The sequence below is a fragment of the Zootoca vivipara genome, chromosome 1, assembly GCF_965207765.1.
Source record: "Zootoca vivipara chromosome 1, rZooViv2.hap1.1, whole genome shotgun sequence".
NCBI classification, from domain to species: Eukaryota; Metazoa; Chordata; class Lepidosauria; order Squamata; family Lacertidae; genus Zootoca; species Zootoca vivipara.
In genome coordinates, this window is record NC_142582.1 from 32,220,543 (window position 1) to 32,247,559 (window position 27,017).

The 27,017-nt window shown below is 42.5% G+C and overlaps 1 protein-coding gene across 50 annotated transcripts in view; it reads left to right on the forward strand.

Moving 5' to 3' along the window:
* The first annotated feature begins 1,486 nt into the window (after positions 1 to 1,486).
* The window catches only part of NEB (nebulin), a 165,676-nt gene continuing 140,145 nt past the window's right edge, over positions 1,487 to 27,017 (forward strand). For 49 of the 50 annotated variants that reach the window (XM_088661312.1, XM_060279713.2, XM_060279733.2 and 46 more), the window contains exons 1-18: positions 1,487 to 1,567; positions 2,231 to 2,327; positions 5,293 to 5,353; positions 10,142 to 10,183; positions 14,275 to 14,484; positions 15,110 to 15,217; positions 15,792 to 15,896; positions 16,059 to 16,163; positions 16,276 to 16,380; positions 17,161 to 17,265; positions 20,632 to 20,733; positions 20,899 to 21,006; positions 21,852 to 21,968; positions 23,895 to 23,996; positions 24,084 to 24,191; positions 24,269 to 24,373; positions 25,588 to 25,686; positions 26,562 to 26,666. In XM_088661312.1, coding sequence (XP_088517438.1) covers positions 5,321 to 5,353; positions 10,142 to 10,183; positions 14,275 to 14,484; positions 15,110 to 15,217; positions 15,792 to 15,896; positions 16,059 to 16,163; positions 16,276 to 16,380; positions 17,161 to 17,265; positions 20,632 to 20,733; positions 20,899 to 21,006; positions 21,852 to 21,968; positions 23,895 to 23,996; positions 24,084 to 24,191; positions 24,269 to 24,373; positions 25,588 to 25,686; positions 26,562 to 26,666 — 1,659 coding nt within the window. In that variant the 5' untranslated portion in view covers positions 1,487 to 1,567; positions 2,231 to 2,327; positions 5,293 to 5,320. The remainder of the gene's footprint in view (positions 1,568 to 2,230; positions 2,328 to 5,292; positions 5,354 to 10,141; positions 10,184 to 14,274; positions 14,485 to 15,109; positions 15,218 to 15,791; positions 15,897 to 16,058; positions 16,164 to 16,275; positions 16,381 to 17,160; positions 17,266 to 20,631; positions 20,734 to 20,898; positions 21,007 to 21,851; positions 21,969 to 23,894; positions 23,997 to 24,083; positions 24,192 to 24,268; positions 24,374 to 25,587; positions 25,687 to 26,561; positions 26,667 to 27,017) is intronic. The other variant, XM_088661313.1, reaches the window with a different exon arrangement.

Below are 27,017 nucleotides of genomic sequence, written 5' to 3' on the forward strand. Positions count from 1 at the left end.
CAGTGGACTTGGGTAGTGAGTGTGTTTTTCTTTCCATTAAACATGTCTGCCATCTCCCTGATCTGAACTCCCTGCCTCCACATTGCAGGAGATATTTCATGACATCATCCCCAAGCTTTGATGGAAGTATGTGAAGCCAGGGTGATTGGCCGTTCAGTGCCTGAGATAGGAGCAGTCATTGGTTTTGTTTTCCTAAGTGAAGTCTTTTCTTTTACCTTAAACTTCCCACTGATTTTTTTTTGAAAAACATCTATTGATCAGTACTATTGATTTTCAGCATTACAATGACATGAATGTGTTTATATGTTCAAAACCAAACCAACCAAGCAATAAAATATTGAAACAACGACAATGGTTCTACTGCAGTTATTTCACACCAATGTTGGGGAGGATTGGGAGAGGGTAGTTGGAGGAAGAGGTGTTTAGGTGTATTGATTGGTTTACCTATACCATTCTCCCACACTGCATGAAATGATGTATAGAGCTGAGTCCCTTTTCTGTGGACAGTCTGTCAAAGGCACTCACTCTTGAAAAGGATCAGAGGCCTGAGCTCACCCAGTTGTCTGAGATTTGGGGCACAATTGACAGCTAGATGTCACGAAGTTTTCAGAGAATGGAGGCATCTGGGAAGACTGCGGAAGGAAGGAAATTCAAAAGTATCCTTGGCCACCTTGAACATAAGGTAAACACATGAAAAAACCCTGCACCCCAACCGCAAGAATGTCACCAAACGTTTCTCTCCTGTTTCTTAATAAAACGATGTTTCTTACAAATTGATGGAGAGTGGCTGAAAAATCGCAGAAGTAATTTTCAGCACAGCACTCGTTTGAATGGCTGAATAGGCCATGGTGACTGGTGCCCATTGGGCAGAAAGCAACAGCAGGTGGGGTCAGATCCAATGACGGGCTGAGAATTAGTTCTAAGCTTTGTCTCCATCCTCCTCTGTGCTGAGTCCCAAAAGGGCAATGCTGAGACTTACGGATGGAGAAAGCAGGTAGGCAAGTGGGGACTGACTGAGGGTAGACTGAGGTTGACAGGGCACCACCCCTTTTGCCTCAATAGACCACCTTCACTGTGAATAGGGTGAACCAAGCACCCCACTCCTCATGGACTAATCCTAGGAGTCCTCCCTGCCTTTGGCTGAATGCCACCACAAACCATGCAGAGCAGACAAGTCACAGCGTTCTCTAGGTGGGCGTTGCTCCCCACCCCTGATATTGCCCCCAATTTTTTTGTACATATCTTGTTTCAGTAATATTGCGTATTTTGCCAGCAATCGTAATTTGGCTGAGTTGATGCTCTTGTAATGTTTTGGTTAGAAATCAGACTAACGGCAAGTATGTGCTGCTTTCCTTTGTGGCGCTGCTGAACAGGTGGCTGTCCAAAGGGTCACTTTGTATATTTAGTATCTGAAACTTGATCGAGACCGAATCTGATTGGCTGCCCCAAGAACATCATAATTTAGGAGCTGATGCATCAGATGAATGCTGCTTTTGCCCAGCGTTTCTCAGGAGGGAGGACAGTTGGAGAGGCTTTGCTGCTAAGGAAATTTATTTAAATATTGCTGGTAAGTTCATTTTTTTTTAAAAAAAAAATGTTGTTTCGTTTTCTATACAATTTATCTTGGCCAACTAGCCAATTTGTCTCTTCAAAGGCTTTGTGTCCTGAGGGGACTTCAATCAGAATTAGAGCTAATAAACATCTATTTTTCGAGCACCTGTTTATTCTTTTCAGTGAGGCAAGTCAGGAAGGATTGTATTGGATAAGGTTTTACTGAGGAGAGATGAGGTCCTGACTGTGTAATCTGGGGATGGTAAAACATAGGAACTTGGTAGATTAATGTTCTCCTCTTTAAGAAGCTCTTGTGTTTTATTTCCTCAGAATTTTGGTGAGTTTTGGTGGCGAGGCACCACTTTTAAATCTTATTTCATTCTACCTTTGCTGAAGAAAATTGGCACTAGGAAGGGACTGTATCTAAAGAGCCTATATTTAACCCACAGTACTGGATTGCCACTTGCCTCAGAAGGAATTGCTGTTTAGCTAGCTAAACAAAACCAGCCAATCGCTCTGGGGTATTAGCTTACATGGCAAATATATTTGAACTAGGAAGCAGCTGTTGCAAACCTTCATGTCCTTGCCCGCCTTAGAAAAAAGGGGCTGCAAGCCCAGGGCACCGCAGGGCCTGCTGAATTCACCGTTCTAATGAATTCATTCATTTTATATTTCCCAGGTTTGAGAGGAAAAATACATAAAGAAAAGAGGCACAGAAGCAAACAATCCTTAAAGGCCAATGGTGGGAAGACAGACGTTAACTTCATTAACTTAAGGTTATTTGAAAATTACATTGCTGAATTTGCACATGTGCTGAAATTAGACTATTGTATTGTTAAAACAGCCTTGCAAGTAAGACCAAAGAAGTTATTAAAAACAACAACAACTGGCTGCCATTTATATTGATGTAAATGATGATGTGGCATTGATGGTCTGAAAGAAGGAAGCAGGCTGGGAAGAGAGAACTAGCTATTCTAGTTTGGAAAAGCCGTCTTGACTGGTCACCTGCAGGCGACTCATATTCAGCCTTGGTGACTAGGCAGGAGGCTTTTTATAAGCTTGTGTAACATTACTGGATAGGAGAATTCTCCACTCTTAAGGCCTACATCTCAAATCTTTAGCAAGCATATCTGACTTCAGTAATAATAATAATAATAATAATAATAATAATAATAATAATAATATATTTAATACCCTGCCCATCTGGTAACATGTACTGTGACACTTATTTTCTGGTTGCTGGCGAGAAAGTTCAAAGCATTATGGCTGTAATCCCACAGATCAGAACTGCATGTGATATTTCCACCCAGAAAAGATTAATGCGGATTAACCACTGCTGGTGTTTTGTCTTGTGCTGGTAGCCGCTGCCAGCCGAGAGGTGCCAATTGTTTCTCTCCTCTCCTATAAGCTCTTGCCCACAAGGTAACAGATGCATGCCTGGGGATTGCTACGGGTGTGGCTGAAAGTTTCCCACCAGTTCTTCAAAATAGAATCACGTTTATTATATGGGGTGCTCTGTTCGGCCAGAAACTTACTTTATAACAACATCTAACTTATTTTTGCATGTCACAAATATCGTAACAAAATTTTTTAAAAATTTCCCTTCCAGTAGCACCTTAGAGACTAACTAAGTTTGTCATTGGTATGAGCTTTCGTGTGCATGCACACTTCTTCAGATTTCGTGCATGCACACGAAAGCTCATACCAATGACAAACTTAGTTGGTCTCTAAGGTGCTACTGGAAGAAAAAAATTTGTTTATTTTGTTTCGACTACACCAGACCAACACGGCTACCTACCTGTAACTACAAATATCGTAGTCACAGAAGAAAATAGACACAATTTGGAATTCACTTAGCTCCACATACTTGCTTACTGACATTCTAATACCGGTAGATTAGAACTAAGTACTAGGAGAATCCTCCAGTTTGGACACCAAAAAAGCCAGTGTGATTTGGTGGTTAGAGTGTTGGACTAGTTCCTCTTGGCCATGAAACTCATTGGGTGACCTTGGGCCTAACTAACTAGAACAGTGAAATTCTGTTGCTGACGTATATAGCAGCCCTCTTGAGTGGAGAGGGCAGTGGCATCGTATCTGCAAGTCACACTCAAGGAGACTTTTGAAAATTGAGTGAGAAGATCTGAAGTAAGCTTTTAGTTATATTCAACTGAATGCAGTTAAAAGCTTTGATGTGATCGGGAATCCTGCATTATCAGGGTTCCTTACTGTGTTGGAGGTTTCTAAGTGTATTTATCGCTATGTGCTTAGAACTCCTCTTTGAATCTTTCTGTCCAGTGTTGGGGTGCAGCACACTGGTTGCAGGTTGGGGCGCATGTCCCCTACATACCCCTTCTCCATCCCATGTTGCTTGTACTCTTGAACAGGCCAAAAAGTGAAAGGTAACTTTCATAATTCAACTTAGTAGCATCAGAAATATGCAAGGCTGATGTATGGAAAGAGGACAGAGTTTCAACAATTAAAAATTTGTTGCCTAGAGTTGGGGTGGGCAGACTTCAGGCATATGAGATCCACTGTGTGTTGGTTTTTTTTTACTAGAACCCAAGATCTACCAACCATATGCAAATGATATAGGGTTGGATTAAACTAATGAGTTGTGTCAGTGGAAGCCCTGTGCAATTACTTCTGCTTGCACAGTGGGGATTCCTTCCCCTGCACCCCTAAAATTGGGGAAACCCTTGGAACAGTGTGTAGGGGGTGGAGAGGGGGGTTTCTGTCTGGCAAGCCAAAATGCTTGCCTTGATGGAACAAGCGCCTTAGCACGGTGTTGAATTCCTCCCATGTTGTTCAAATGAAAGAACAGAGCGTACATTCTAAGCCTAGGAATTTGCTTTCAGTACCAAAACCAAACTGAGCTCATAGTCCTTTCGTACAAAAATCCCCTCCTGATTAGCTTTCTTCATTTCAGTCACCTCATTTAGCCGGGGGGGGGGGGGCTCACTTTGTTATTGCTGTTGTTGAACCATTGTGTATCAAAAACCATTGCCGATCTACTACAAATCACCCAGAGATCTACCTGATATGCTTTCTGCCCATTGCTGGTATAGACTATGAGATATGGCTATAATTGAGAAAATTATATAAAAGGAAGGACTAAGGCAATCCAGTGTCTAATTTTAAAAACAATTATGTTCTTTCATATAGTTTTGGAAAGACAGTTGGTAATTGTATGGTTTGGAAACTAAGTAGAAAGATGCTTTGCAGTCAACCAAGTTCTGCTCAAAGGAGACCCACTGAAATTAATGGACCTAAATTGGCCATACCCATTCATTTTAATGGGTCCGCTATGGGTAGAACTAACATGGAATCCAACTAATAATTTTTTTTGGCATATTTTCTTCTTCCTCTTTCTCTCTCTCATAAGATACTGTATATTAATATTAGTATGATATTTTAACAGCATAACAAAATCTATGCATATCCTAGTTTTGGGTGGTATCCAACTAACAAGTCTCATCAGGCAATGATTTACACTTGTGCAATGTAGCTTTCCCCTCTCCTCATCCTGTGCGTGCCCTGTAAATCTGCTCTGGGGGGTTGGGGAAACCCCTCAAAGAGATTTAGAGAGTGTGCAAGAGGAGGAGAGGGGGGCAGTTCCTCTGTGCAAGGGTAAATTCTTGCACTGATGGGTACATTATTTGGATGCCTCCCTTTGGTTGCTAATGCTCTGTGGCAATGAGTTCATTGTGCTGATGTTCATTTTTCCACCTCTTTTGTGGCCAGCGAGTAGGGGGAGAAAAACTCTGCAAAGATGGAAGAAGAAGAATATGAGGAGGTTGTGGAGGTAAGACCCCAAACATTTTTACTTCCTGAGTTCTTTTGTCTCAAGAAATGTGGGTTAAATTATTGCTTAGAGGAAACACCAACAACTAATAGCAAGTCAGGAACCTGAGATTACTGCTTCTAAAATGTGGCTGTCTCCAGATCCAGTATCCTGACTGGCCATTTTTGGAAGTATATATCTGTATATGTATATGGCTGACCTCTTGCAGATGGGAAGAAAATGCAGCATGAGAAGAAAATGATGGCAATGATGCCCATCTTTATTCCCTCACCAACCCTTAGCCTTCAATCTGAGTTAAATATTTGGAAAAGTTCTATGTAGTTGATCATGGTATTCCCATTATTAAATGATATTATTATTGAACAAAATGGACATTAAGGTCAGTGATCCAGTTTGGCCATGGCTATTTGTTCATAGACAGCAGGATTGTGGCTGCCTTTCAAGGGCTTCCTGAAACTTTATGTAGCTTTTTAAAATCAAGTCCCAGCCATGAGTTGCAAACAAGACCCATATGCAAACTCCTTGTAACCACTGGGTTTTTCTCAATGGGTGTGTTTGGGAAAGGAAACATAGTTCAGAGGTAGAGCATGTGCTTTGCATGTGCAAGGTTCAAGGCCTCTCCAGGTAATACTCCTATCTTAAACCCTAGAGAAACCATGGCTAGCTAGCGTAGACAATAAATGACCTCAGTGGGCCAATGGGCCAAGACAGCTTCCTATGTGGTTTTGGCTCAATGGCATCTAATACGTATGAGCCATGATCACTACCCACACTCTGCCAACAATTAGGGGTTGAAGCTCACTGTACATATTGACTGTGAGTTTGGATATGTTGTATAAAGGTTTTATAGGGTTGTGTCCAACTATGTCATATTCAAAGTACACCCGTCAAAACCAATGGGCATGACTAACTTAAGTTCATTTATTTCAATATGTCTACTCTGCATATGGCTTAGATACAAGCCAGTCAATTCTGCTGTAATAGTATTATCTATTGTATGTTATCGATGGCAAGTGTCACCATCTAGGGTATCTTTGCCCATAATATTTTCCTTGGTTGCGGTGGCAAAAGCTGTCCTATTTTTTCACATATTCATACCTACCATGTCATAATATCTGGTATTGATGTCTGTTCTCTCGTCACTGTGTGTTTCTCATTAGACTAATAATTGTTCTCTATTTCACGGTGTCATTTTTAATGGACTTTGAATTGTGCCTATGTGGGCTTGTTTCTCCAGATGTCTGTCTGTCTTTTTTTTCCTTAAGATCTTTCTTGAGATATTCATAGCTGGACTAAAACATTATAAATAAAATGGCAACAATTGCATCTGGTATTAGTTTTAAGCTGCACAGCCCTTTCCAGAAACATTAAAAATAGCTCTGGTCTTCATCATTGCTTGCCAGTTATACCTTACTCTCATGTTTTAACTATGGGCGAAACAGACTCATGGTCAGAAACAAATTTAACATATTGCTGAGCAATGAAGCATTTGCTCACAAGGAGCCAAAATCCAAGGGCATATCATGGATGATTATTTGCTTGGACATTTTGTTTGGGACATCTGGCTCTACTGGTTTATGCAGAACCTGTAGGTCAGAGATAGGAAACCTTTCTTCTTAGTAAAGGGCCTATGCTATCAATCTGAAGTTGGCCAGTAGACCACAAGGAAAAATGCATGGTTGTGCTCCTATGATGGCACACATATAGTTTCTCACAAGCTCTCTGACAACTACATGCATATGAATGCGTATGCCTATGCATATATTCTCATTTATAAATAGAATTACCGGTAGTACAGCATTCCTACAGGCACATGCATGCACAGTGAAGCTCTCTTCCCTCTCTCCATCTACATTCTCCTTTACTGCCAAGTACCATTGGCAGGCTATGAAGAAAAAGCCAGGGGGAGAATTCTCTCCGTCTGTTCTTGTAACCCACCCAGGCACACGATGGCATTTGCAGCTTGGGAAACAAGCACATTTTCCTTCTGGAACAAAGTTATTTGCAAAAACATTCATCAGCTGCCAGCGCTGGCAATGGTGGACTCTGCCTTTAGATGGCCAGTTTCTTCAGACTTCACTTTTGGCTAATGTGGTCCATGGAAATCTGAAGGGTCATAATTGGACAATGAGTCTGAGATTCTCCATCCCTGCTCTATATTCTATTATTTGGAGGGGGGCTTTTAAGATCAGTTTTTTAAAGAATTTCCATATCTAAGAAGAACAAACAAAGAAACTGTGAGGGACAGGGGCTATCGCGAAGTCCCTCCCCTCCTGAGTTCCAGCCCAGCCCAGAGCGCGGCTGAAAGCAGGGAAAGCTCCAGCTCAAGTGGGGAAACAGGAAGTGGGGTCCAAGGCTCTAGCAGGGTAGAGGAGCCATCGTCCCAGGTGGGACAGGAAGGAGGAAGAAAGGGGGGCAGACCCATCCCCCCAACTCCGGAATTGCGCAAAAAGCGTAGGGGAAAGAGGATGGGTCTCCCCAAGTTGTTATGCTGGCGAAAAACACGCCAAACGCCATTCGGAGGTACTGATTCAAGCTGAGAAGATGTGTCTCTGTAAACAGCTCTACCTTTAGCACTGTAAATACGCAGCACCAATAAAAAGATAAAATGCAGAGCGGTGTAGAGTCGTTACTCTGAAGTAGCCCCATCCGGCCTCTGTGACAGAAACGATAAAAACTCACAGCATATAAACCTATACATCTGGTTGCAGCAAGCGCGCAAACCAAATGAGTCAGCAATATAAAATAACTCATAAATTGACAATCCATAAGACACGAATAATGAATAATGAATGTTCAGTTTGATGTAAAGCGATTTATAATATTGAGAGCAAGTATAGCCCAGTAGAGAGGCATTTGGACTTAGCTACAAGTCTACTAATCTATTTATATCTATATCAATTTAAATGTGAGTGACCATGTCATACTGTGGATGAGGGATACGAAAATAGATCATAGTGGCTCTTGCGTCATCTGTAGTATATCATCAGCTATGCCTCAGTTTCACCAGAATATACCATACCTGAAATGATACAAATAACTTCAAATAAAGATGTGTGGTAATTCTCGATGAACACTCACTTTTGTGATATTGAATGGAGTTTGAAACTGAGATGCAGATTAATGCAAGCCCTATCACTCGAATGTCTGAGAATATGCTGGTTGCTGCTATCAGTTTTATCTTGATAATGTTGTGAATCAGCTTTGGGAAATAATTTTGAATTAAGAATTAGAGCAGGCCCATCAGCAATATGTATACTTTTATACACCAAGACAGAAGTTATAAATCAGCAACACTTGCGACAATAAGACAAATTCAGTCCTAGGGTTGCTGACAAAAACATGTTCCAGTTAAGCATTTTTGGTTCTTTCGGATCTTTATTCAGTTTTGAACATATTTCATTGGTTGCATTTGTGAGAGTCCACACTCCAAAATACTCTCAGATTTGGAATCCAAATAAAAATGCAGACTAGAGAGCTGTTCACATGAATAGGAGTTTGTACCTGCATAATCTGCACTGGGTAAGCTTTGAGTAGTTGTTGGCTAATTGATTTCTCAGAGTTTTAGGGTATCTCTTTAGCAGGAAGAATGACATCCTGATAGTACTGAAGGAATTTCGGCATGCTACTTTTGGGATCATTTCCATGGGGATTGCCTAGAAGTTGTGATTAGATTTGGTTAGGTTAACAAGATTCTGGAGGCCATGGTTTCTATTTTATTAAGTCCTTGCAGTAAGGATGTAATGCTTAAATTTTACATGGTAGGCCTGATTCTTTCTTCACTGTAATAGTGGAAGTGGAGTAGGCAAGCCCCAATACCAGTCCCATCTCATCCTTTTTATTTCTGGGCTCGCAAATGGATGTTGAGGCTGAACATTAGATATTAGATTTGTTCCATATGAAATATGAGCCTCTGATCCCTATGGGAACTCAGTTCAGGCCTGACATGGTCAGCTGCAATACTGGATACTTCATGGAGTATTAATGAGATTAGTTCACGACATACGTAGAAGAAATGAATCAAAGGTATGAGTGCACCTTTAGGTTCATTGATCATTCATCCTGACTGTTTGCAAGGAGATTAGATGACACCAGATATTTACTGAACTGATTTGTTTGTAGTTAGGTTGACCCACGTTGAATCAAACAAGGGTAATCTCACACCATCCAATGCATTTTCCTGTCACTTTCTTTATTACAAAAAATGCCAATTGGGGCCAAGGGAAGAGATTGAGTTTGTGGCTCAAGAGCTCTAAACCAACTTCAATTGTGCAACCTGCTAGTATGTTTTCCTGACTATTTCCAAGAGTTGACATTTGAATCTTTCTGTGAAACATGTCTCCCTCCCCATTCAAAAAACTAGTGACCCATGGGAAATGGGGCTTCAGCTGAGTGTATGTGTATAGGAGACTCTGCAAGTGTAGCTAGAGATATACAGCCTTGGGTCCTTAGATGGGGCTCAGTGGGGCACAGTGTCCAAAACCTAAGATGTTGGGAGACAAGGTATTTCACACTTGCTACAGCCTTTTCCATATGTGTTGAGGGCGATCTGACCTTGAAAACCTACTTATGTTCATGAATTGCTCTTTGCTGTAGTGAAACTAATGTTTGTAAACCTTCACCTGTTTCTTTGCTGGTGGGAATCTTCAAGAATTTTCCAGCAGGACGTTACCTCTACTACCAAAACATTTCTTCAGCCCTACTTTTTATTCTTTGAGTTAAAGGGAAAGATGTGTCTCTTTATGAATGATATTGTGAAAAATAACAAGGTCTCTCCTTTGTTTATAGTACTACATTGAAGAGGAGGTCATTGAGGGTGAACCGGGAGAGGTAAAAGCCTCTGTTTTATGAACAAACCCTTTAGTTTGTTATTTTTAATGCTTTTTCTGGATTTTATGTGTTCCCACATAATAATCCACTAGGATGTGAAATTCATCCGGTACCCCATAGAACTGTGTGACCAATGACTTACCAGTAATCAAGAAATATGGCTTGATTATTAACGCAGAGTATTAACACAATAGTCAAAGAAGTACCTTTCTCCCCTGATGCTGTGTGGATGGCATTGATTTGCAAAGGGCTCTAATGGCACTGTATTCTTTTGCTCCTGTAATTGTTATTATGCTCAGTGCTTTGTACGCTATTAGATAAGGTTTTTCTTAACTGTTTGCTTCCCTTTGGATGGATGCAGATTCAGAGTACAATCTGCTTCCCAGAAAAACCACTAGCTAATATTTCATGGGCTTTAGTGGTTATGACTATACCTCTCACGTTGATATCATGATAGTGGTGCTTCAGTTTACAGAAAACAGTGAACAGTACTCAAGAACCACCAAATAAAAATGTCATTTAAAAGAGGAATGGAATAGATTCAAAATAAGAAATGTACCAAAGTCTTCTTCCTGCATACTTTTATACTTGTACACGTCAGTCCTGTATTCATTCATTGTGTGGTGTCATCCATTTTCATCATGCACACGCCAATATTGTGTTCCTATCTTTCGTTTCTTCTTTTGCATCTTCATGGAATCACTGCAGAATTTATGAAAAAAAATTGATTCAATCGATTCTCCAAATGTTTCTGTTTCAAAGCTTTACAAGATGAAATATTTCTTCAGGCTTTCAGTAACATGTTATCTGATTGGAGAGGGTGGGGGTGTTCTGCGAGTAAAATAAAATATGTTAATATGTTGTATACTATATCTATCACTTTCAGGTAAATTATATATATGCTGCTTCAGTTTTATGAAGTAAAGTTGCCTTATACATTTTTTTAAAAAAATGACCTCATATACATCTTGCAGAGACACTGATTATTCTTTTTTAGCGATTCTTTGATCATGTATTCTGGTGTAATCTCACTCATTTTAATCTTACTAAAGGTTATTCCAAAGTATAACAGTTTGAAGAGCTTTTCTGCTCTCTGAGCCTACCCCATCCACATTCAAAATTCCTCTTGACGTCAGTGGGAGTTCTCTGTGTGCAATGTTGGTGTGAAAAACTCTTGTGAAATCCAACCCCGGCGGTGAATAACCAGAAACCTTTATTTAGAAAAGAGCCAACCTTTTGAACAGCCAACCTGTTTCTCAGGGAAACAGCTTGGGTGATGTGTGTCATGTTAATATAATAAGAACATTAGGGCATGCCTCAAATGGAAGGGGGACTTATATTGGGGGGCCAATGTAATAAAATGAGACGCGGGTGGCGCTGTGGGTTAAACCACAGAGCCTAGAGCCTGCCGATCAGAAGGTCGGAAGTTCGAATCCCTGTGACGGGGTGAGCTCCCGTTGTTCGGTCCCAGCTCCTGCCAACCTAGCAGTTCGAAGCACGTCAAAGTGCAAGTAGATAGATTGGTACCGCTCTGGCGGGAAGGTAAACGGCGTTTCCGTGCGCTGCTCTGGTTCACCGGAAGCGGCTTAGTCATGCTGGCCACATGACCTGGAAGCTGTACACCGGCTCCCTTGGCCAATAATGCGAGATGAGTGCTGCAACCCCAGAGTTGGTCACGACTGGACCTAATGGTCAGGGGTCCCTTTACCTTTAATGTAATAATAATAATAATAATAATAATAATAATTTCATTATTCATACCCAGCCCATCTGGCTGCAGTGTCTTACCTCATTGTGCCCGCACCGCAGCATTGCTAACTCATGGCTGATGCTTCCCAGGAGTCCTCTCTGACACATTCACACACAGAATGTGAACCGAAATATTTGTGAATACCCTGAAACTTCTAGCAGTGATCTCTGCAGTCACAGTGATAGATTCTGCAGCTTCTGAGTGAATTAACCTTACAAAAGCTATTGCAAATATACTGTCTGGATAGGGTGGCCACTTATAAATCTCCCTTCAAAAGAGCAAATGCACCACCATAAAAGAGGGCAAAAGGGCACCTATTTGCATAAAATTTGCATATGCTAATTTATATATGTAAATTTGATGCAAATTCAAAAAATAATTCCCGCAATCTAAATAGAAAAGAATAACATCTCACCACTGTGGGGAAGATTGTGACCGGGTGACCTGTGCAGATGTTTTGAGACTACAGTTTCCATCATCCCTGGCCACTGGTCCTGCTAGCTAGGGATCATGGGAGTTGTAGGCTAAAAACATATGGAGGGCCGAGTTTGAGGAAGCCTATGCTAACTGGTGATAGTCTTCTTTAATGCTCCCCCACTGTACAGGTCTTTCTTTAAACCACAGATGGAATGGATAGAAATGTCCTCTGTCAGGTCTTCAAACAAAGGACTTCCCCTCTGTAGGGCACATGGGACACACTATCCCAAACATATGGTCACCACAGATTCCTCTCATCCAATTTCTCCCCCCCCCCCCACTCCCCAGTTAGTCCAATTGCATGTTTGGATTTTTACTCCATGTTGTATATGGAGAGGAAAGCGAGGGCTGGGAGCTGTCCATTGAAAATGGAAACCCGGGTCTATGGGCAGCCCATATTGGAAACATTGATTTTATTTTATTTTGCCGATTTTTTTGGCAATAGTTTAATTTTTGTTTTAATTTTATTTTGCAAAAAAAAAAAAAAAACACTAAACAACTTTTATGTCCGGATTTTCACTTTTTGAAATATGGCAACCCTAGGAAAGCTGTTTATAAGACTTATCCCAAATGTGTTAATTCAGTAAGTCCTTTCAACCACCACACAGGTACATTAAGTTATTTTATATTTTATGAGGAAACTGTGCAAACAACAGTCAGTACAATCCATTGATGGGGTGAGGGTTAATATTTTTTGTTTTGTTTTGCAGCATGCATGAAAACTGTTAGAGACTCTTTCTGAACAAGCCCCTGTGTATCTGGCTTTCGCTGATCTTGAAATGCAGTGACCTGATTCACATATCACATTAACCCATGGTTAAAATAACCTTTTAACATTATTTTAACCATAGTTAAAATATGAAACCATGGGTGCGTTGCTCCTCTCCCGCTCCTGCAGCACTACTGGGAAGCGAGTCATGGTGGGGCTTGTTGTGTAATCCAAACCTGCACTTGTGGTTTCTTTCCCCCAGACGAATCCCTAGGGGTAAACCAAACACCAGGCCATGGTTTGTTTCCTAGCAGCATGATGGAAGCAGACGGAAAGGAAGCGTGCAACCAGGGGTGGAGGAAGGGGGTGGGGGCCGTCCGCCCCGGGTGTCATCACTGAGGGGGGTTGACATTTGGTGCGCCGCCTGCCTGTATTTTTCAAGCCTACCCTGAGCCGTTGGGGGAAGGGGCGGAGCTGCGCCACCTTGCCTCCCCCCTCCCCCCTTCATTTTGACAGCTCGGGGGGAGGCTTGGGAGTCACAGATAGGTGGTGCGCCATTGCCCGCCGCTCCCGAGCTGCTTCCTTGGGGGGGGGTGAAGCCTCCTCCAAGCTGTCAAAAGGAAGAGGGAAGGGAGGGAGGCTGCTGGCGAAGCAGCGCGGCTCCCTCCTTCCCACCTAGGAAGCAGCCCTCCATGCGCGGCTCTCTCTGCCCCGGGTGTCTTGCTCGCTGCAGGTGGTGCCTCCTTGAGACACTCGCCCCACCCCCTGGGATGCTCACCCCATCCCCATGGCTCTGCCTCCGGGTTCACAGCACGTGCGCCACTATGGGGGCCGGAGCAGCTAGCTCCGCCGTGCAACCCCTTTAATTTCAGCAGCATGCACCAGCACACTGCTTGTTCACATTAAACCATGGTTTGTTCTAACTATAATTTAACGTGACATTTGAACCAGGCCACTGTATATTATAGAAACTTTTTTTAAAAAAATGAAGAGGAGATAAAAGTTTGGTTGGTTGCAAGTTGCTTTGAGTTACCCCGGGCAAGAAAAAGCGGCAAACAAATTTAATAATAATGACAAAGTGATGATAGTAATAAAAGGTTCTACAGCTATTCCAAGGTGCTAATTGAAACCCGCAATGCTTCCCCACATTCCTAGATAATTACGGAGATCACGGAGACAACGTACACCACTGGATCTGCTCCTCACACAGTAACCACTACAAAGCATACTACTGAAACCATGGACACCGCTCACAAGGCCTCTCCTCCTGTCAGAAAAAAGGTTGTACGGAAAAAAGTGGACACGTCAAAGTTTATGACACCTTACTTGGATCACAGTTCGAAAATGCAAAAGCTCTTCAGTAACGTAAGTCAAAAGTTGTTTCTAACCTCTCCCGTTTGAAGCAGTTGAGTCCCAAATGTGTGAGCTGTATGGTTTTATATTGTTATATTTGCGTTGTGCATAGTTGGGTTTTTTTTAAAAAAAATATCTCAGTTGTTTTCAATTTAGAAATCTTTGCTTGTTTTTTTTAAAATGAATATTATAGCTAGCAACATTACAAATGACACTCACCTGTTATTTTCAGTGTTTGTAAATATTGGTAACAATGATTTATCCACTCTAAGGGTGTGGAAGGAAGGAGGAGGCCTGGCCTCATCTCCACAGAGCTAATTTCAAAATTATATTGGCATCTGCACAGCAGTTCCATCCCTACCATAAAGCCTAAAATTTGATGAAGAAAATTAATTTCTGTCCCCCCCCCCGAGCACTACTTAGGGAAATAGAAGACATAGGTTGCTTCTTCCTGCTTTAAACTATCTTTCACACTAGGCTTGTATTTCTCTCCTTAGGGGTGCATAGAATGTCTCTATAAATACCACTTAAAATCTTCAGGTGGAAGCATTTCCACATCATAGTTTCCAGAGGATTCACAATAAAAGCTCGATAGCATATTGACTCTGTCCTCATTTTGCTCTATTTTCCCTTCCAGAACAAGTACAAAGAGAAGCATGAGAAGGAGAGAGGGAAGCCATATGCAATCACAAGTGACACCCCTGAACTTCGAAGAATCAAGAAAGCCCAGGACCAGCTCAGTGAGGTAAGCGCCAGGGCTGTCAGAGCATTTAAGCAGTGAGCTGTGCCTCTCTAAAGCTATTTTAATTCTAGTGAGGAAGGCAGGAGCCACATGGATAAAGTTACAGTAAGCTAATCTGGAACCTTAGAAAAAAATGTTGCTAAGATTCTTGGCATAGCAAACTGCAGACTCTGCATCAAGCTAGAAATTCTAGGATTCAGATTAAACGCCTAGATACCTGTGAGTCAAGGAGGGAGGAATAATAGCTTTTGACCAGCGACATCCAAACACCCACCCACCTAAAAACATACACATGTTCTTATTCAATAAAGGAAATGTGGGCATAGAGGCACTGTGGTCAAAGTTTAGCAAACACAGGCTGGGTGCTGATGTGCACTCAGATAACTCACCTACATTGAGATGCACATCCATAGCTGGGCATCTCTGATGAAGCCTCCACTTCCACTTAATGGTATAGTTGGAAGCGGGCATTTTCAGCTGCTTAAAATTTCCACGCTTGTAAAACATGATGATGCATGTATCTGTTATATATGCTGTTCATTATGGGTTCCCCATTCTGTATATGTGGTTTCCATAGGTTCAATATCGCATGGCTGGTGACGCGGCGAAGACTAACTGTCATGTGGATGGACAAGCGAGAGACATAGAACACGCAAAGAAGGTCTCCCAGCAAGTTAGCAAGGTAAGTCCAAAAAGCAGGAAGGTTGCAGATGTGGTGAATCTCTCTGGGGAGTAAATTCCACATTCGTGAAGCTACCACTGAATTTCTTCTTCTTCTTTAGAGGATATTTGGCTAGGTGTTTCACTTAACCTTGTGCAACCCATTGCCGGTTTGTCTCTCTAGGTGTTATACAAACAGAACTGGGAAGAGAATAAGGAAAAGTACCTGCTCCCCCCTGATGCTCCTGAGTTTTTGCAGGCTGTAAAAGCTTCCGAAATGTACAGCAAGGTAGGCCAAGCCCTGAAAGGCCCTGTATTATTTCCCCATTCATTTGGTGCCTCCTTCGTTCAGCTTATGTTTCCCAAATGGAACATGTTGTTGTTGTTTCCCTTTTTCTAAGAAACGATACACCGAAGACTGGGAATCGGACAAAGCATTATTCTACCCATACGACGACAGCCCTGAACTAAGGAGAGTAGCACAGGCACAAAAGTCCCTCAGTGATGTAAGTACCGAGATGCTGCTAGTGCGATGTGGACCTGTGTTGTTGGATAAGCGAGTCCTTGTTTAACACGCTTCAGGCGGCAAACACTTGATAGGATCATTAAGATATTTTAGTCAGCATGAGGGTGTGGGTGGGTGTTCTCTTCCTAAGCTGAAATGTAAGGATAACAACTTGTCCTTCAAGCAGCATGCAGCTGCACTCCTAAGCACGTTTGCTAGGGGGTAAGGTGGGTGGTGCTGTGGGTTAAACCACAGAGCCTAGGGGTTGCTGATCAGAAGGTTGGCGGTTCGAATCCCTGTGATGGGGTGAGCTCCCGTTGCTTGGTCCCAGCTCCTGCCCACGTAGTAGTTTGAAATCACATCAAAGTGCAAGTAGATGAATAGGTACTGCTCCGGCAGGAAGGTAAACAGCATTTCCGTGCGCCGCTCTGGTTCACCAGAAGCGGCTTAGTCATGCTGGCCACATGACCTGGAAGCTGTATGCCGGCTCCCTCGGCCAATAGAGCGAGATGAGCGCCGCAAACCCCAGAGTTGGTCATGACTGGACCTAATGGTCAGGGGTCCCTTTACCTTTAAGGCTCCCTGACATCACTGAGACTTACTTCAGAGTAAACCTGCTTAGGATTGCCAAACACTATAGAGCAGTTGTGCTAATTTGATTGCATTTATTTTACTAGTGAGTGCAAACTAGCTCCTCTGTGAATAGCCATGTTAAGAGAAAGCAAGAGTGAATGTCTTCCTTGTTGAAACAAGCAGGTCTTGTCTATCCCTGTTATTTCAGATTGTCTACAAAAAGGGGCACGATGAACGCAAAGCTAAATACACTTCTCTGCCAGACCCACCTGATGTGGAGCTTGCCAAGAAAGTGACCCGACAGCTTAGTGACGTGAGTATACTGTAGTGTTAATTCTTAGCATAGAGGGCAGGGGAAATACCAAGTGCTGTAAAAGGCAAAGCTATACTTACCATGTAGCCTTCTGCAGTCATTGCGTGGACAGGCGGAGTCCCCCAAACCCGCAGGCAGCCCCCCGAGCGGAATAAATACACGAGATAATGTGCTATGGGATTCAAATTGGCCACAACTTTATTCAAATTCAGATGTAGGGAGACCTTGGCTTCAGGCATTGGGCGTTATCCTTCCCAGTCCCCAGCTGGGGTTCTGGGAGGCTTCGGGGTCATCCACATGTATGGGGGTTGGGGTTGGCTCTGGAGAATGTATGTTCAAGCAGAGAGAGCCTGCCCCCTGTTCACCGCCGCTGGTAGGGGGAAGTGATGACACCTATTGGCATGGTCAAGGCTTCCCCCAATACCCCGATCTTGTCGACGCAAGGGGGTGAGGTCTCCGCCTCACGCCCCTCCCTCTAGGAAAATTGCCAAAGAATTCCGCCCAAGGCCTGACACCGCCAAGTTGTGACGTATTGCTACAGGAAAGGCGAAACCTGCCAATGCAGGGAAATTCCTTTCCGACCCTTCAACAGCGGCCTTGACGTAGCAGTGCCTGAGAACCTGTAGAGAAAAGGTTAGCCTGCAAAGGAAATTGAACGAGGGTGTGGAGGGTGAGTGAAGCTCTGGAACCAACTGGTGCTTGGAGGTAAGATTCAAAGGCTATTGTCCAAGCCGGTTTGTCCCTCCCCTTACCTGGCCATCCCCTGGCAACACCTCCCCGGGCAGGATTGAATGCCAGGCCCGGGTAGGCGGAGACCCCTGGCATCCTACCTGGGAAGGTGGTGCCAGTCCTGAACTTCCATGGAGCCACCCTCTGGGATCAGGGGGCTGCGCGCGTCCACGCAAAAAACGCCCCACCATTGATGTGTGGAGCGGTCATTCTGGTCTCATCTCGATTTCCTGATGAATCTTACCTCTCCTCCTCTTCCACCCTCTTTTCTAGCAGGGTTTTTCTCATTTACATTAAGCATTTAAAAATAATTACCCATCTGATTCGTGTTTGATAGTACCACTGGTCCTGCTAGCTAGGGATGATGGGTCTCCAAAAACAGCTTGAAACCCAAGTTTGGGAAACCCTGGTCTAATTCCATTTTGAATCTTTCTAAGTTGGTGGCCATCAGTACATCTGGTGGCAGAGAATTCCATAGTTTAACTATATATTGTGTGAAGAAGCGTTTCTTCTTGAATATTTTACCTTTCAACTTCATTATAAGAGCCTTGCTCGATCAGACCAAAGGCAATTAGGCAATCTATTGTGTGAGGTAATTCATTTATGGAAACCTCCACTGAAGAGACCTAAAATGCTAAAAAAATAAAAATAAATGTGCCTCTCCATTCCATTTCCATACAAAATAATGCTTCACAGACTTGGGAAATGTGACGGCAAACAGAATGCCCATATCTGATTTCATGCGTTGAATTAATTGCACAACTGATGAATTCCACAACCATGAAGCATGACTAATAAAGTTGATATTTAGGTATAATTAATCTAGTACCACGATGGAAAGAAGAGGGATGAAATTAATGGGGTTGTGTAATTTGTTGTAAATAGCCAGTAAATGAAACTCAGAACCAAAGTAGATTGTGATAACAAAAATAATGTCTGACCCTCTCATTTATGTTAGTCATGAACTACTGCATTTTTCATTGTTCTCTTCCTTTAATGGAATGTATTTTAATATATCTCACTACTGGTGGCGCTGTGGTCTAAACCACAGAGCCTCTTGGGCTTGCCTATCAGAAGCTTGGTGGTTCGAATCCCCGCAATGGGGTGAGCTCCCATTGCTCGGTCCCTGCTCCTGCCAACCTGATGTGCAGTTCAAAATGTGCCCATCAAAAGCACATCAAAGTGCAAGTATCTTCCTGCGGGAAGATAAACGACATTTCTGTGCACTACTCTGGTTCGCCAGAAGTGGCTTAGTCATGCTGGCCACATGACACGGAAGCTGTATGCCGGCTCCCTAGGCCAATAACGCGAGATGAGCGCCACAACCCCAGAGTCGTCCGCAACTGGACCTTACGGTCAGGGGTCCCTTTACCTTTACCTTAACTGGTCTCTCTAATTTTCTCCAAACTTACCTTTTAGGGATAGGATAGGCAACTACAGGAACGGAGCACAGACCAGAAATCTAGGGCAGGAAGGTTAATAAGAGTAGTTTGGAAGCCAAGGCTTTTTGGTGGTGGGAGAAAATAAGATAATTGAGTTAGTGGGAAAGCGCTGTAGCTCACTGGTAGAACATCTTCCTTGCCTGCAGAGTTCAATCTCCAGCATCTCCAGGTATGACTGGGAGAGATCCCTGCCTGAAAACCCAGACAACCACTGCCAGTCAGTGTAGACAAAACTGAGCTAGATAGACTAGTGGTCTGACTCCATATAAGATCCTGGGGGTTTTGGTGAACCCCTTTCTTTCCTGTCTGTCAGCACCACCACTTATACAATTAGTTTGAAACTTTCATACACCTATGTAGCCTTTTGTTCCATAAGGGGTACATTTTATATTTATTGTGATTCCTTATCTTAGGGCCAATAACAGGTGTGTAGATTCTACATTACTGTGAAGATTTGATTGAATTCTATACAAATTCTGGCTTCTACTGTAGCATACATAAAATACATGAAATGCAGCCAGAATTTTAATTGCAAAAGGTTGGAAAGGAGAAGCTATCCCATCCAAATTAGACTGGCAAAACAAATTGTGAGAATATGCAGAACTAGTCAGATTATCAGCAAGGTTCCGAGATGTTACCAATGAAAAATTCAATAGGGAGTGGGATGTATACAGCGTTTATTTAAAAGAACATTGCAAAAATGTAAATCCGTTGGCAGATCTGGATTGACTTTCTGCATATAATAGAAGAATCTTATAAAATTAATGTAACTGAAACAACCTAGAGGAGACAAAATTTAGTGTGCAGATAAAGAATGTAATTTGGGAACCACAATAGGGGGACCGGAGGTCATGTTGACTCCAACTACAAATTGTTACATGCAACAAGCACCAACTATGGAATGAATGTTTGTTTTTGTTTTTCCTTTCTGTTGATTACTTATGCTACACAGTTTTTAAAACCAATAAAGCAGAGAGAGAGAGAGAGAGAATTCTATACAAATTCAAGTTGCAGTTCTCTCACCTCCCAATAATGCTCAGGAGTAAAAAAAAAGGGGGGGGACATTTAAGGGGATGTTGAAAAGTATAGTGGTTTCATAGCAGCTGTGATGAAACAAACATATTATAGGAGTTGATGTGATTCCTTTACTTTAGTTGGCTGTGCACAGTTCAATATTTGTTTTTGTTTTCTACAGCGCAACTATCATGAAGACTATAACAAGAAGAAGGGCAAATGGAGCCAAACTCCATGCTATGATGTTGCAGTTGCCAGAATGAATGCTGATAACTTGAGCCCGGTAAAGAAAGTGTATTGCTTATCAGCAAATGAGTATGGATATTGTGCTTTAATCATTGCATTTCCGCGCTGCTTTCTAGATTCTCATTTCCTTTCCCAATTTAAACTCCAATTTAGACCTCAGTTTTACTGAACTGAGTATAACTATATTTTCTGCTCCTTACAGAGAAAATACCAAGAAGACTGGGAGAATCAGAAAGACCAAATCTACTTCATGCAGACTGAAACACCAGAGTATGCAGTTAATAAGAAAGCTGGAGATGCTGCCAGTAAGGTATGCTTAATATTCTCAGTACTTATTTAGATTGTGCCCTCTCTGAAATACTTTAGCAATTTCCCAATCCATATTTGAAAAGGCACCCACTGTTTATTCCCATTTCGCAAATGAAATGAATATTGCATCCATTTTCAACATGTTCAAGGCCTTTTGCTGCCCTAGGTGGAATGGGTTGAACCTGGGATGAAGGCATTTCTATGTGAATTCAGAACATGTCATAGGGAGTATCATTGATTGGCTCTCTGTTTGCATGCAGAAGGGTGCATGCTGCCAAATGAATGCTCAGCTTCTGTGGGCTGCCCTTGTATTGTGCTGCCCCAGGTAGCTGCTTAATCTGCCTCTGTGGTCAAAGTCACCTTGCTGCTGGGCTCCGCAACATTGAGTGTTTGGCAATTCTCTTGGCTCTTAGTATTACTGAAGACACTGAGCACTGACAATACAATTTTTTGCCCATTGTTATCTTTCTCAAGATTCCATAGCATACTTTCAGCACAATGGATAATACAGCCTGAAAAGAGGTTTTGTTTTTTTCAAGCACACACACAGAGCATCACTTGCAGGTATAACACATTTTACTTACATCACATGAGATGAGCACAAACAGCTGCTTGAATCACAGAAGAAATGCCAACTGTTGACTGTAAATGACACTAAATTTCTTAAGAGTCTTAGTTTTGTGCTTTTCCCTCGCTGAAGAAGCTAAGTAAATCACTCAAACATATTTTATAAAAAGAATTGAAAGATAAGCAACACTATAAATAGTGCCAACCAGGAATTTAAGATACTCAAAAGTACACAATTTTGGAAAAGTGAGTAAGTATTTTTCTTCTTAATTTTGCTAGATAAAATACAGAGAAGATTATGAAAAATCCAAGGCTTCTACAGATTATAATGTGCTTCCAGCTACAGAGAACCCACTGCTCAAACATCTGAAAGCTGCTGCAAATCTTGTGAATGATGTAAGTGTGGTTCGTTTCTCCAGGGATAGTTTTGGCCAAGACCAATCAATAGTTTGTTGTAGCCATTTATTATTCAGAATTAGGACTCTCTTTATGGATTTGCTTTGCAAGCCTATGGATTTACTTTGCAAGTTAGCTGACTAACTGATTAACAATCTTTTATTGATTAAAAATGTGCCTCTGATTAAAAACTTATCAGAAATTGTTAGCCACAATAGTTGAATGGGCCCTCTAGATTCAGATACTTTGGAATGCTAGTAGTTAGAGGACAAGGAGTGGAGAGAGATCTGTTGCCTTCATGGACAGCTAAGGACAGAGGTGAAAGCTGTTCCCTAGTTCTGCTGGATTTCTCAGCGGCCTTTGATACCATCAACCATGACATTCTTCTGAACCGTCTAGAGGAGCTGGGGGCACTGTTATACAGTGGTTCCACTCCTTCCTCCTAGACCATGTCCAGAAAGTGGTGTTGGGGGATGAGTGTTCAGACCCCTGGGCTCTCACTTGTGGGGTGCCTCAGGGCTTTGTCCTCTCCCCCATCCTTTTTAACATCTACATGAAGATGCTGGGAGAGATCAACAGGGGGTTTGGGCTAGGTGTCCACCAGTATGCAAATGATAGCCAGCTCTACCTCACCTTCAAATCTGAACCAATGAGGACAGTGAAGGTCCTGTGTGAGTGTCTGGAGGCAGTAGGTGGATGAATGGTGGCTAACAGATTAAGGTTGAATTCTGACAAGACAGAAGTACTGTTCTTGGGGGGGGGAGATGACAGGGCAGGTGTGGGGGACTCCCTGGGCCTGAACAGGGTAACCGTGCCCCTGAAAAACCAGGTGCACAGCCTGAGAGTCATTTTGGACACACAGCTGTGCACGGAGGCGCAGGTCAATTCTGTGTCCAGGGCAGCTGTTTACCAGTTCCATCTGGTACGGAGGCTAAGACCCTACCTGCCTGTGGACTGTCTCGCCAGAGTGGTGAATGCTCTAGTTATCTCCTGCTTGAACTACTGCAATGCGCTCTATGTGGGTCTACCTTTGAAGGTAACCTGGAAACTACAACTATTCCAAAATGCGGCAGCTAGACTGGTGACTGGGAGTGGCGGCTGGAACTATATAACACGAGTCCTAAAGGATCTTCACTGGCTCCCAGTATATTTCCAAGCAAAATTCAAAGTGTTGGTGCTGACCTTTAAAGCCCTAAACAGCTTTGGCCCAGTATACCTGAAGGAGCGTCTCCACCTCCATCGTTCAGCCCAGATATTGAGGTCCAGCTCCAACGGCCTTCTTGTGGTTCCCTCACTGCAAGAAGCCAAAGCAAAATAAAAAAATTCCTTCAGTAGCACCTTAAAGACCAACTACGTTTTTATTTTGGTATGAGCTTTCGTGTGCATGCACACTTCTTCAGGTATCTTCAGGTATCTTCTCAGTAATGGCACCCTTCCTGTGGAACACCCTCCCTTCAGATGTCAAGGAAATAAACAACTATCTGACTTTTAGAAGACATTTGAAGGCATCCCTGTTTAGGGAAGTTTTTAAAGGATTGATTTTTTAAAATATGTTTTTAGATATGTTGTAAGCCACCATGAATGGCTGGGGAAACCAGCCAGATGGGTAGGGTAATAATAATAATAATAATAATAATAATAATAATAATAATAATAACAACAACAACAACAACAACAATAAAAATTTATAGGGCATCTCTGCTAACTACTGTTGCAAACAGGGTGCTTTGGTCTGATCCAGCAAGGCTCTACCTAAATTCTTATCATTATGGATCAGAAAAAAATGTGCATGTGAATCCAGATGTCCCTTCTTAGCAAATTTAAGGCAGCCCAAGCTTGCTAATCTGATGGCACCATGATGAGTGGAGGGAATCATGTTATTTGATGGGGGTCTTTTACATTATGGTTTTTTCTTCCGCCTGCCAGAGGTTATATAAGGAAGCATATGAGAAAGCAAAAGGAAGCAGCATTAATTACTGTGACACTCCCAAATATCAGATTGACAACGTTCTGAAAAACTTCAGCGATGTAAGTATGGCAGCAATTAGATAGTGGTCCCAATGAGACTTCCATAAACTGGTTAGTTTGTTGTAACTTTCGGCACTTCTCCTCTAGGTTAAATATAAAGAGGGATATCAGCAGAATATCTTGGGCCGGTATATAGGCACCTTTGAGGACCCATACCAATCACACTGCATGAAGGTTGCAGCCATGAAGAGCGATGTAAGTATGGATTCCACTTCCTTAACCTGTTCAGATAGAGTTCGTGGTGGTTATTGACCTGTTGTGGCTTTTCCTAGAAAAACTACAAAGCCGACTATGAAGAGGACAAAGGAAAGGGCTACTTCCCTCAGACCATAACTCAAGAATATGAAGTCATGAAGAAGTTAGACCAGTGCAAAGATGTGAGTATTTGCTTCCTATGGAATCTTACCTTCATCCTATCTTATCATATGCTACGTGATCAGGAATTTCAAGGAGTTTATGGAAGGAGCTAAAGTGTTTCCTTTTTAAATTTCTTACAGATTTTCCAGAAGCATGCAACATTTAAAATGTGTAAATCACAATTTAAAACACAGATGAATTAACAAATATACATCCATATTAACATATATACACTAGCCAAAGATCAGGCTTAGGCTAAGTACTAATTAATTGCATCTTCCCTCTTTCGAAATATTCATCCTGCTAATAAAAGGTCTGTTTTGAGTCAGGTGCAAATTGTACATTACTCACGAAGGCATGTAATGGAGCTGTAATACTTCTCTTTGACTGAAAAGCAGTCATAGAAGGCAGGTTGTTATTAGTGGGGGGAGAATATGAGGAAGAGAATGATTTTGAGCTGGAAAATGTCCAGCGGAGAAAAGCTTCAGCTACTTCTCTGCTGAGAATTCCAGCCTCTTGGGGCTTTAATTCATTAAAATAAAAATGGTGTGGCGTTCTGCAGTCATTTGCATGTGAATTGTAGCTAACCCTCAGGTCCCATAATTTTGAAAGGTGACATCTTCATATGTTTTTTACAGGTTTCTTGTGACATCTGCTGGCCAGAATAGGCTTAGCTTTTTCACATATTCTCAAGTAAAACTATGCACAGTAACGTTGTGCACTCTCTTTAGCCACAGCAGGGCAAATAATGGTCTATGGCTATGATTTATATATACAGCCAGCCCAGCCATCTATATATATGCATGGTGCTTGGCAAGTATAGATGGTTTTGTGTCAGGTTTGCACCACCACCTGTGATTCTGTTGTCTGTGAAATCCCACAAGATTATGTTGAACAGTAAATATACTAAAAATCTGTTTCATATTTCATGAGCTGGACATCTGAAGCCTGTTGAAACTTTATAACTTTGATAGTCTTGAGTGCTTTCAGATCTGCAAAAGACAGTCTTGCAATTTTGGTTGGCCAGTAGTATATTTTGCTGAATAAATGAATACTGCTGTATCTGAATTGAATTAGAAGGCTATTTATTTACATTTTTATTTATTTCATAAAATTTATGTACTGCTTGATTTGTCAAAGCAACAACGACCTCAAAGTGATTTACTGCTGTATAATTCTATTATTACTGATACCTGCTGGAAATTAAATGTCTTTTTCTTTTTCTTCCCTCTAGTATACCTACAGAAAGCATCCTGATAAGCTCAAATTTACACAAGTGACAGACTCTCCTGTTCAGACACAAGCGCAGATCAATTCCAAGCAGCTGAGTGATGTAAGTTACCTGGCAACTCAAACAAACTCCAACTCAAGCAACAAACTCTTAGGTTTCACGAGACCGTGTCTGGCAAACAAGCTTCCGGTGTTGATGTTGTGGCTTCACCTCGCGACAACACTGGAAGTGACCCAGAACAAACAGATCAACAATTCAGAAATGGGCATAATACTTGTTCTGTAAGATGACTCGATAGATTTATGCAGAAGCAGGAATATGCACTGGCCTACTCTGTTAACAGAGATGTGCGGATTCTGGATTCCTTGAAAGGTTTATGCCAGGGGTCCCCAAACTACGGCCCCCGGGCCGGATGCGGCCCAATCGGCCTTCCAATCCGGCCCGCGACGACCCCCGCCGCCCGCTGCCGCCGCCCGCTCTCGCGGCGCGCGGCGCAGCGGCGATCTAAAAAATCGGCAAAAAATCGCCGAAAATCCTTTGTGCGCATGCGTACGGGCCTCTCCCGACCCGGAAGAGGTCATTTCTGGTGCACTTCCGGGTCGGGGGAGGCCCATACGCATGTGCACAAGCGATTTTCGGCGATTTTTTTCCCGCCCGTGTGCGTGTGCGCATGCGCACGGGCGCGCACTCCCCCGCCCTCCGGCCCGCTGCGCGCGCACTCCCCTGCCGTCCGGCCCACCGCGCGGTCGGCGCGGCGGGCACCGGCCCGCCGCTCGGTAAGTCTGGGGACCCCTGGTTTATGCCCTTGACCTGAATCCTTGTCCCTTATCTTGTGTGCATGATAGAAATGGTTGAACAATTGTCACACAAATGGTGTGTATTAGAGAGGGTGAATGTTCTTACCCCTTACTCAGTTTCATTGTGCTGGCATTTCAGCTGAAGCCCTCAATGTCGTTATTTGTTCACCTGCATTTCAGCTGAACTACAAGGCCAAACACGAGAGTGAGAAATTCAAATGTTCCATCCCTCCGGATGCTCCCTTGTTCCTTCAGTCCAGAGTCAATGCATATAACATCAGTGATGTAAGTACATTAGAACTTGACATGTTCTTTCTAGGACTGAGCTTTGTTATTCAACGCTGGTGATCTGTGAGCCCTGGGAATAGTAGACTTTTATGTTCATTAGTTGCTTATGAATGTTATCAGCTGCTTTTGTAGGGGAAGGATTGTATAATGAAGCAAACTATTCTCTAGCGATTTTATTTATTTTCTTAAAAAATGTCTTATACAGTTAGAGCAATTATATACTCTCTGCAATATTTTCTTCTTCTTTGGCGATCACTTGTAGCCGAGTAAGATTGCCTTCCATGAATGTGGTCTTAACAATGTGTCCATAAGTGGCTGTGGAGGCCAATTCTGCATCTTCACATCCTT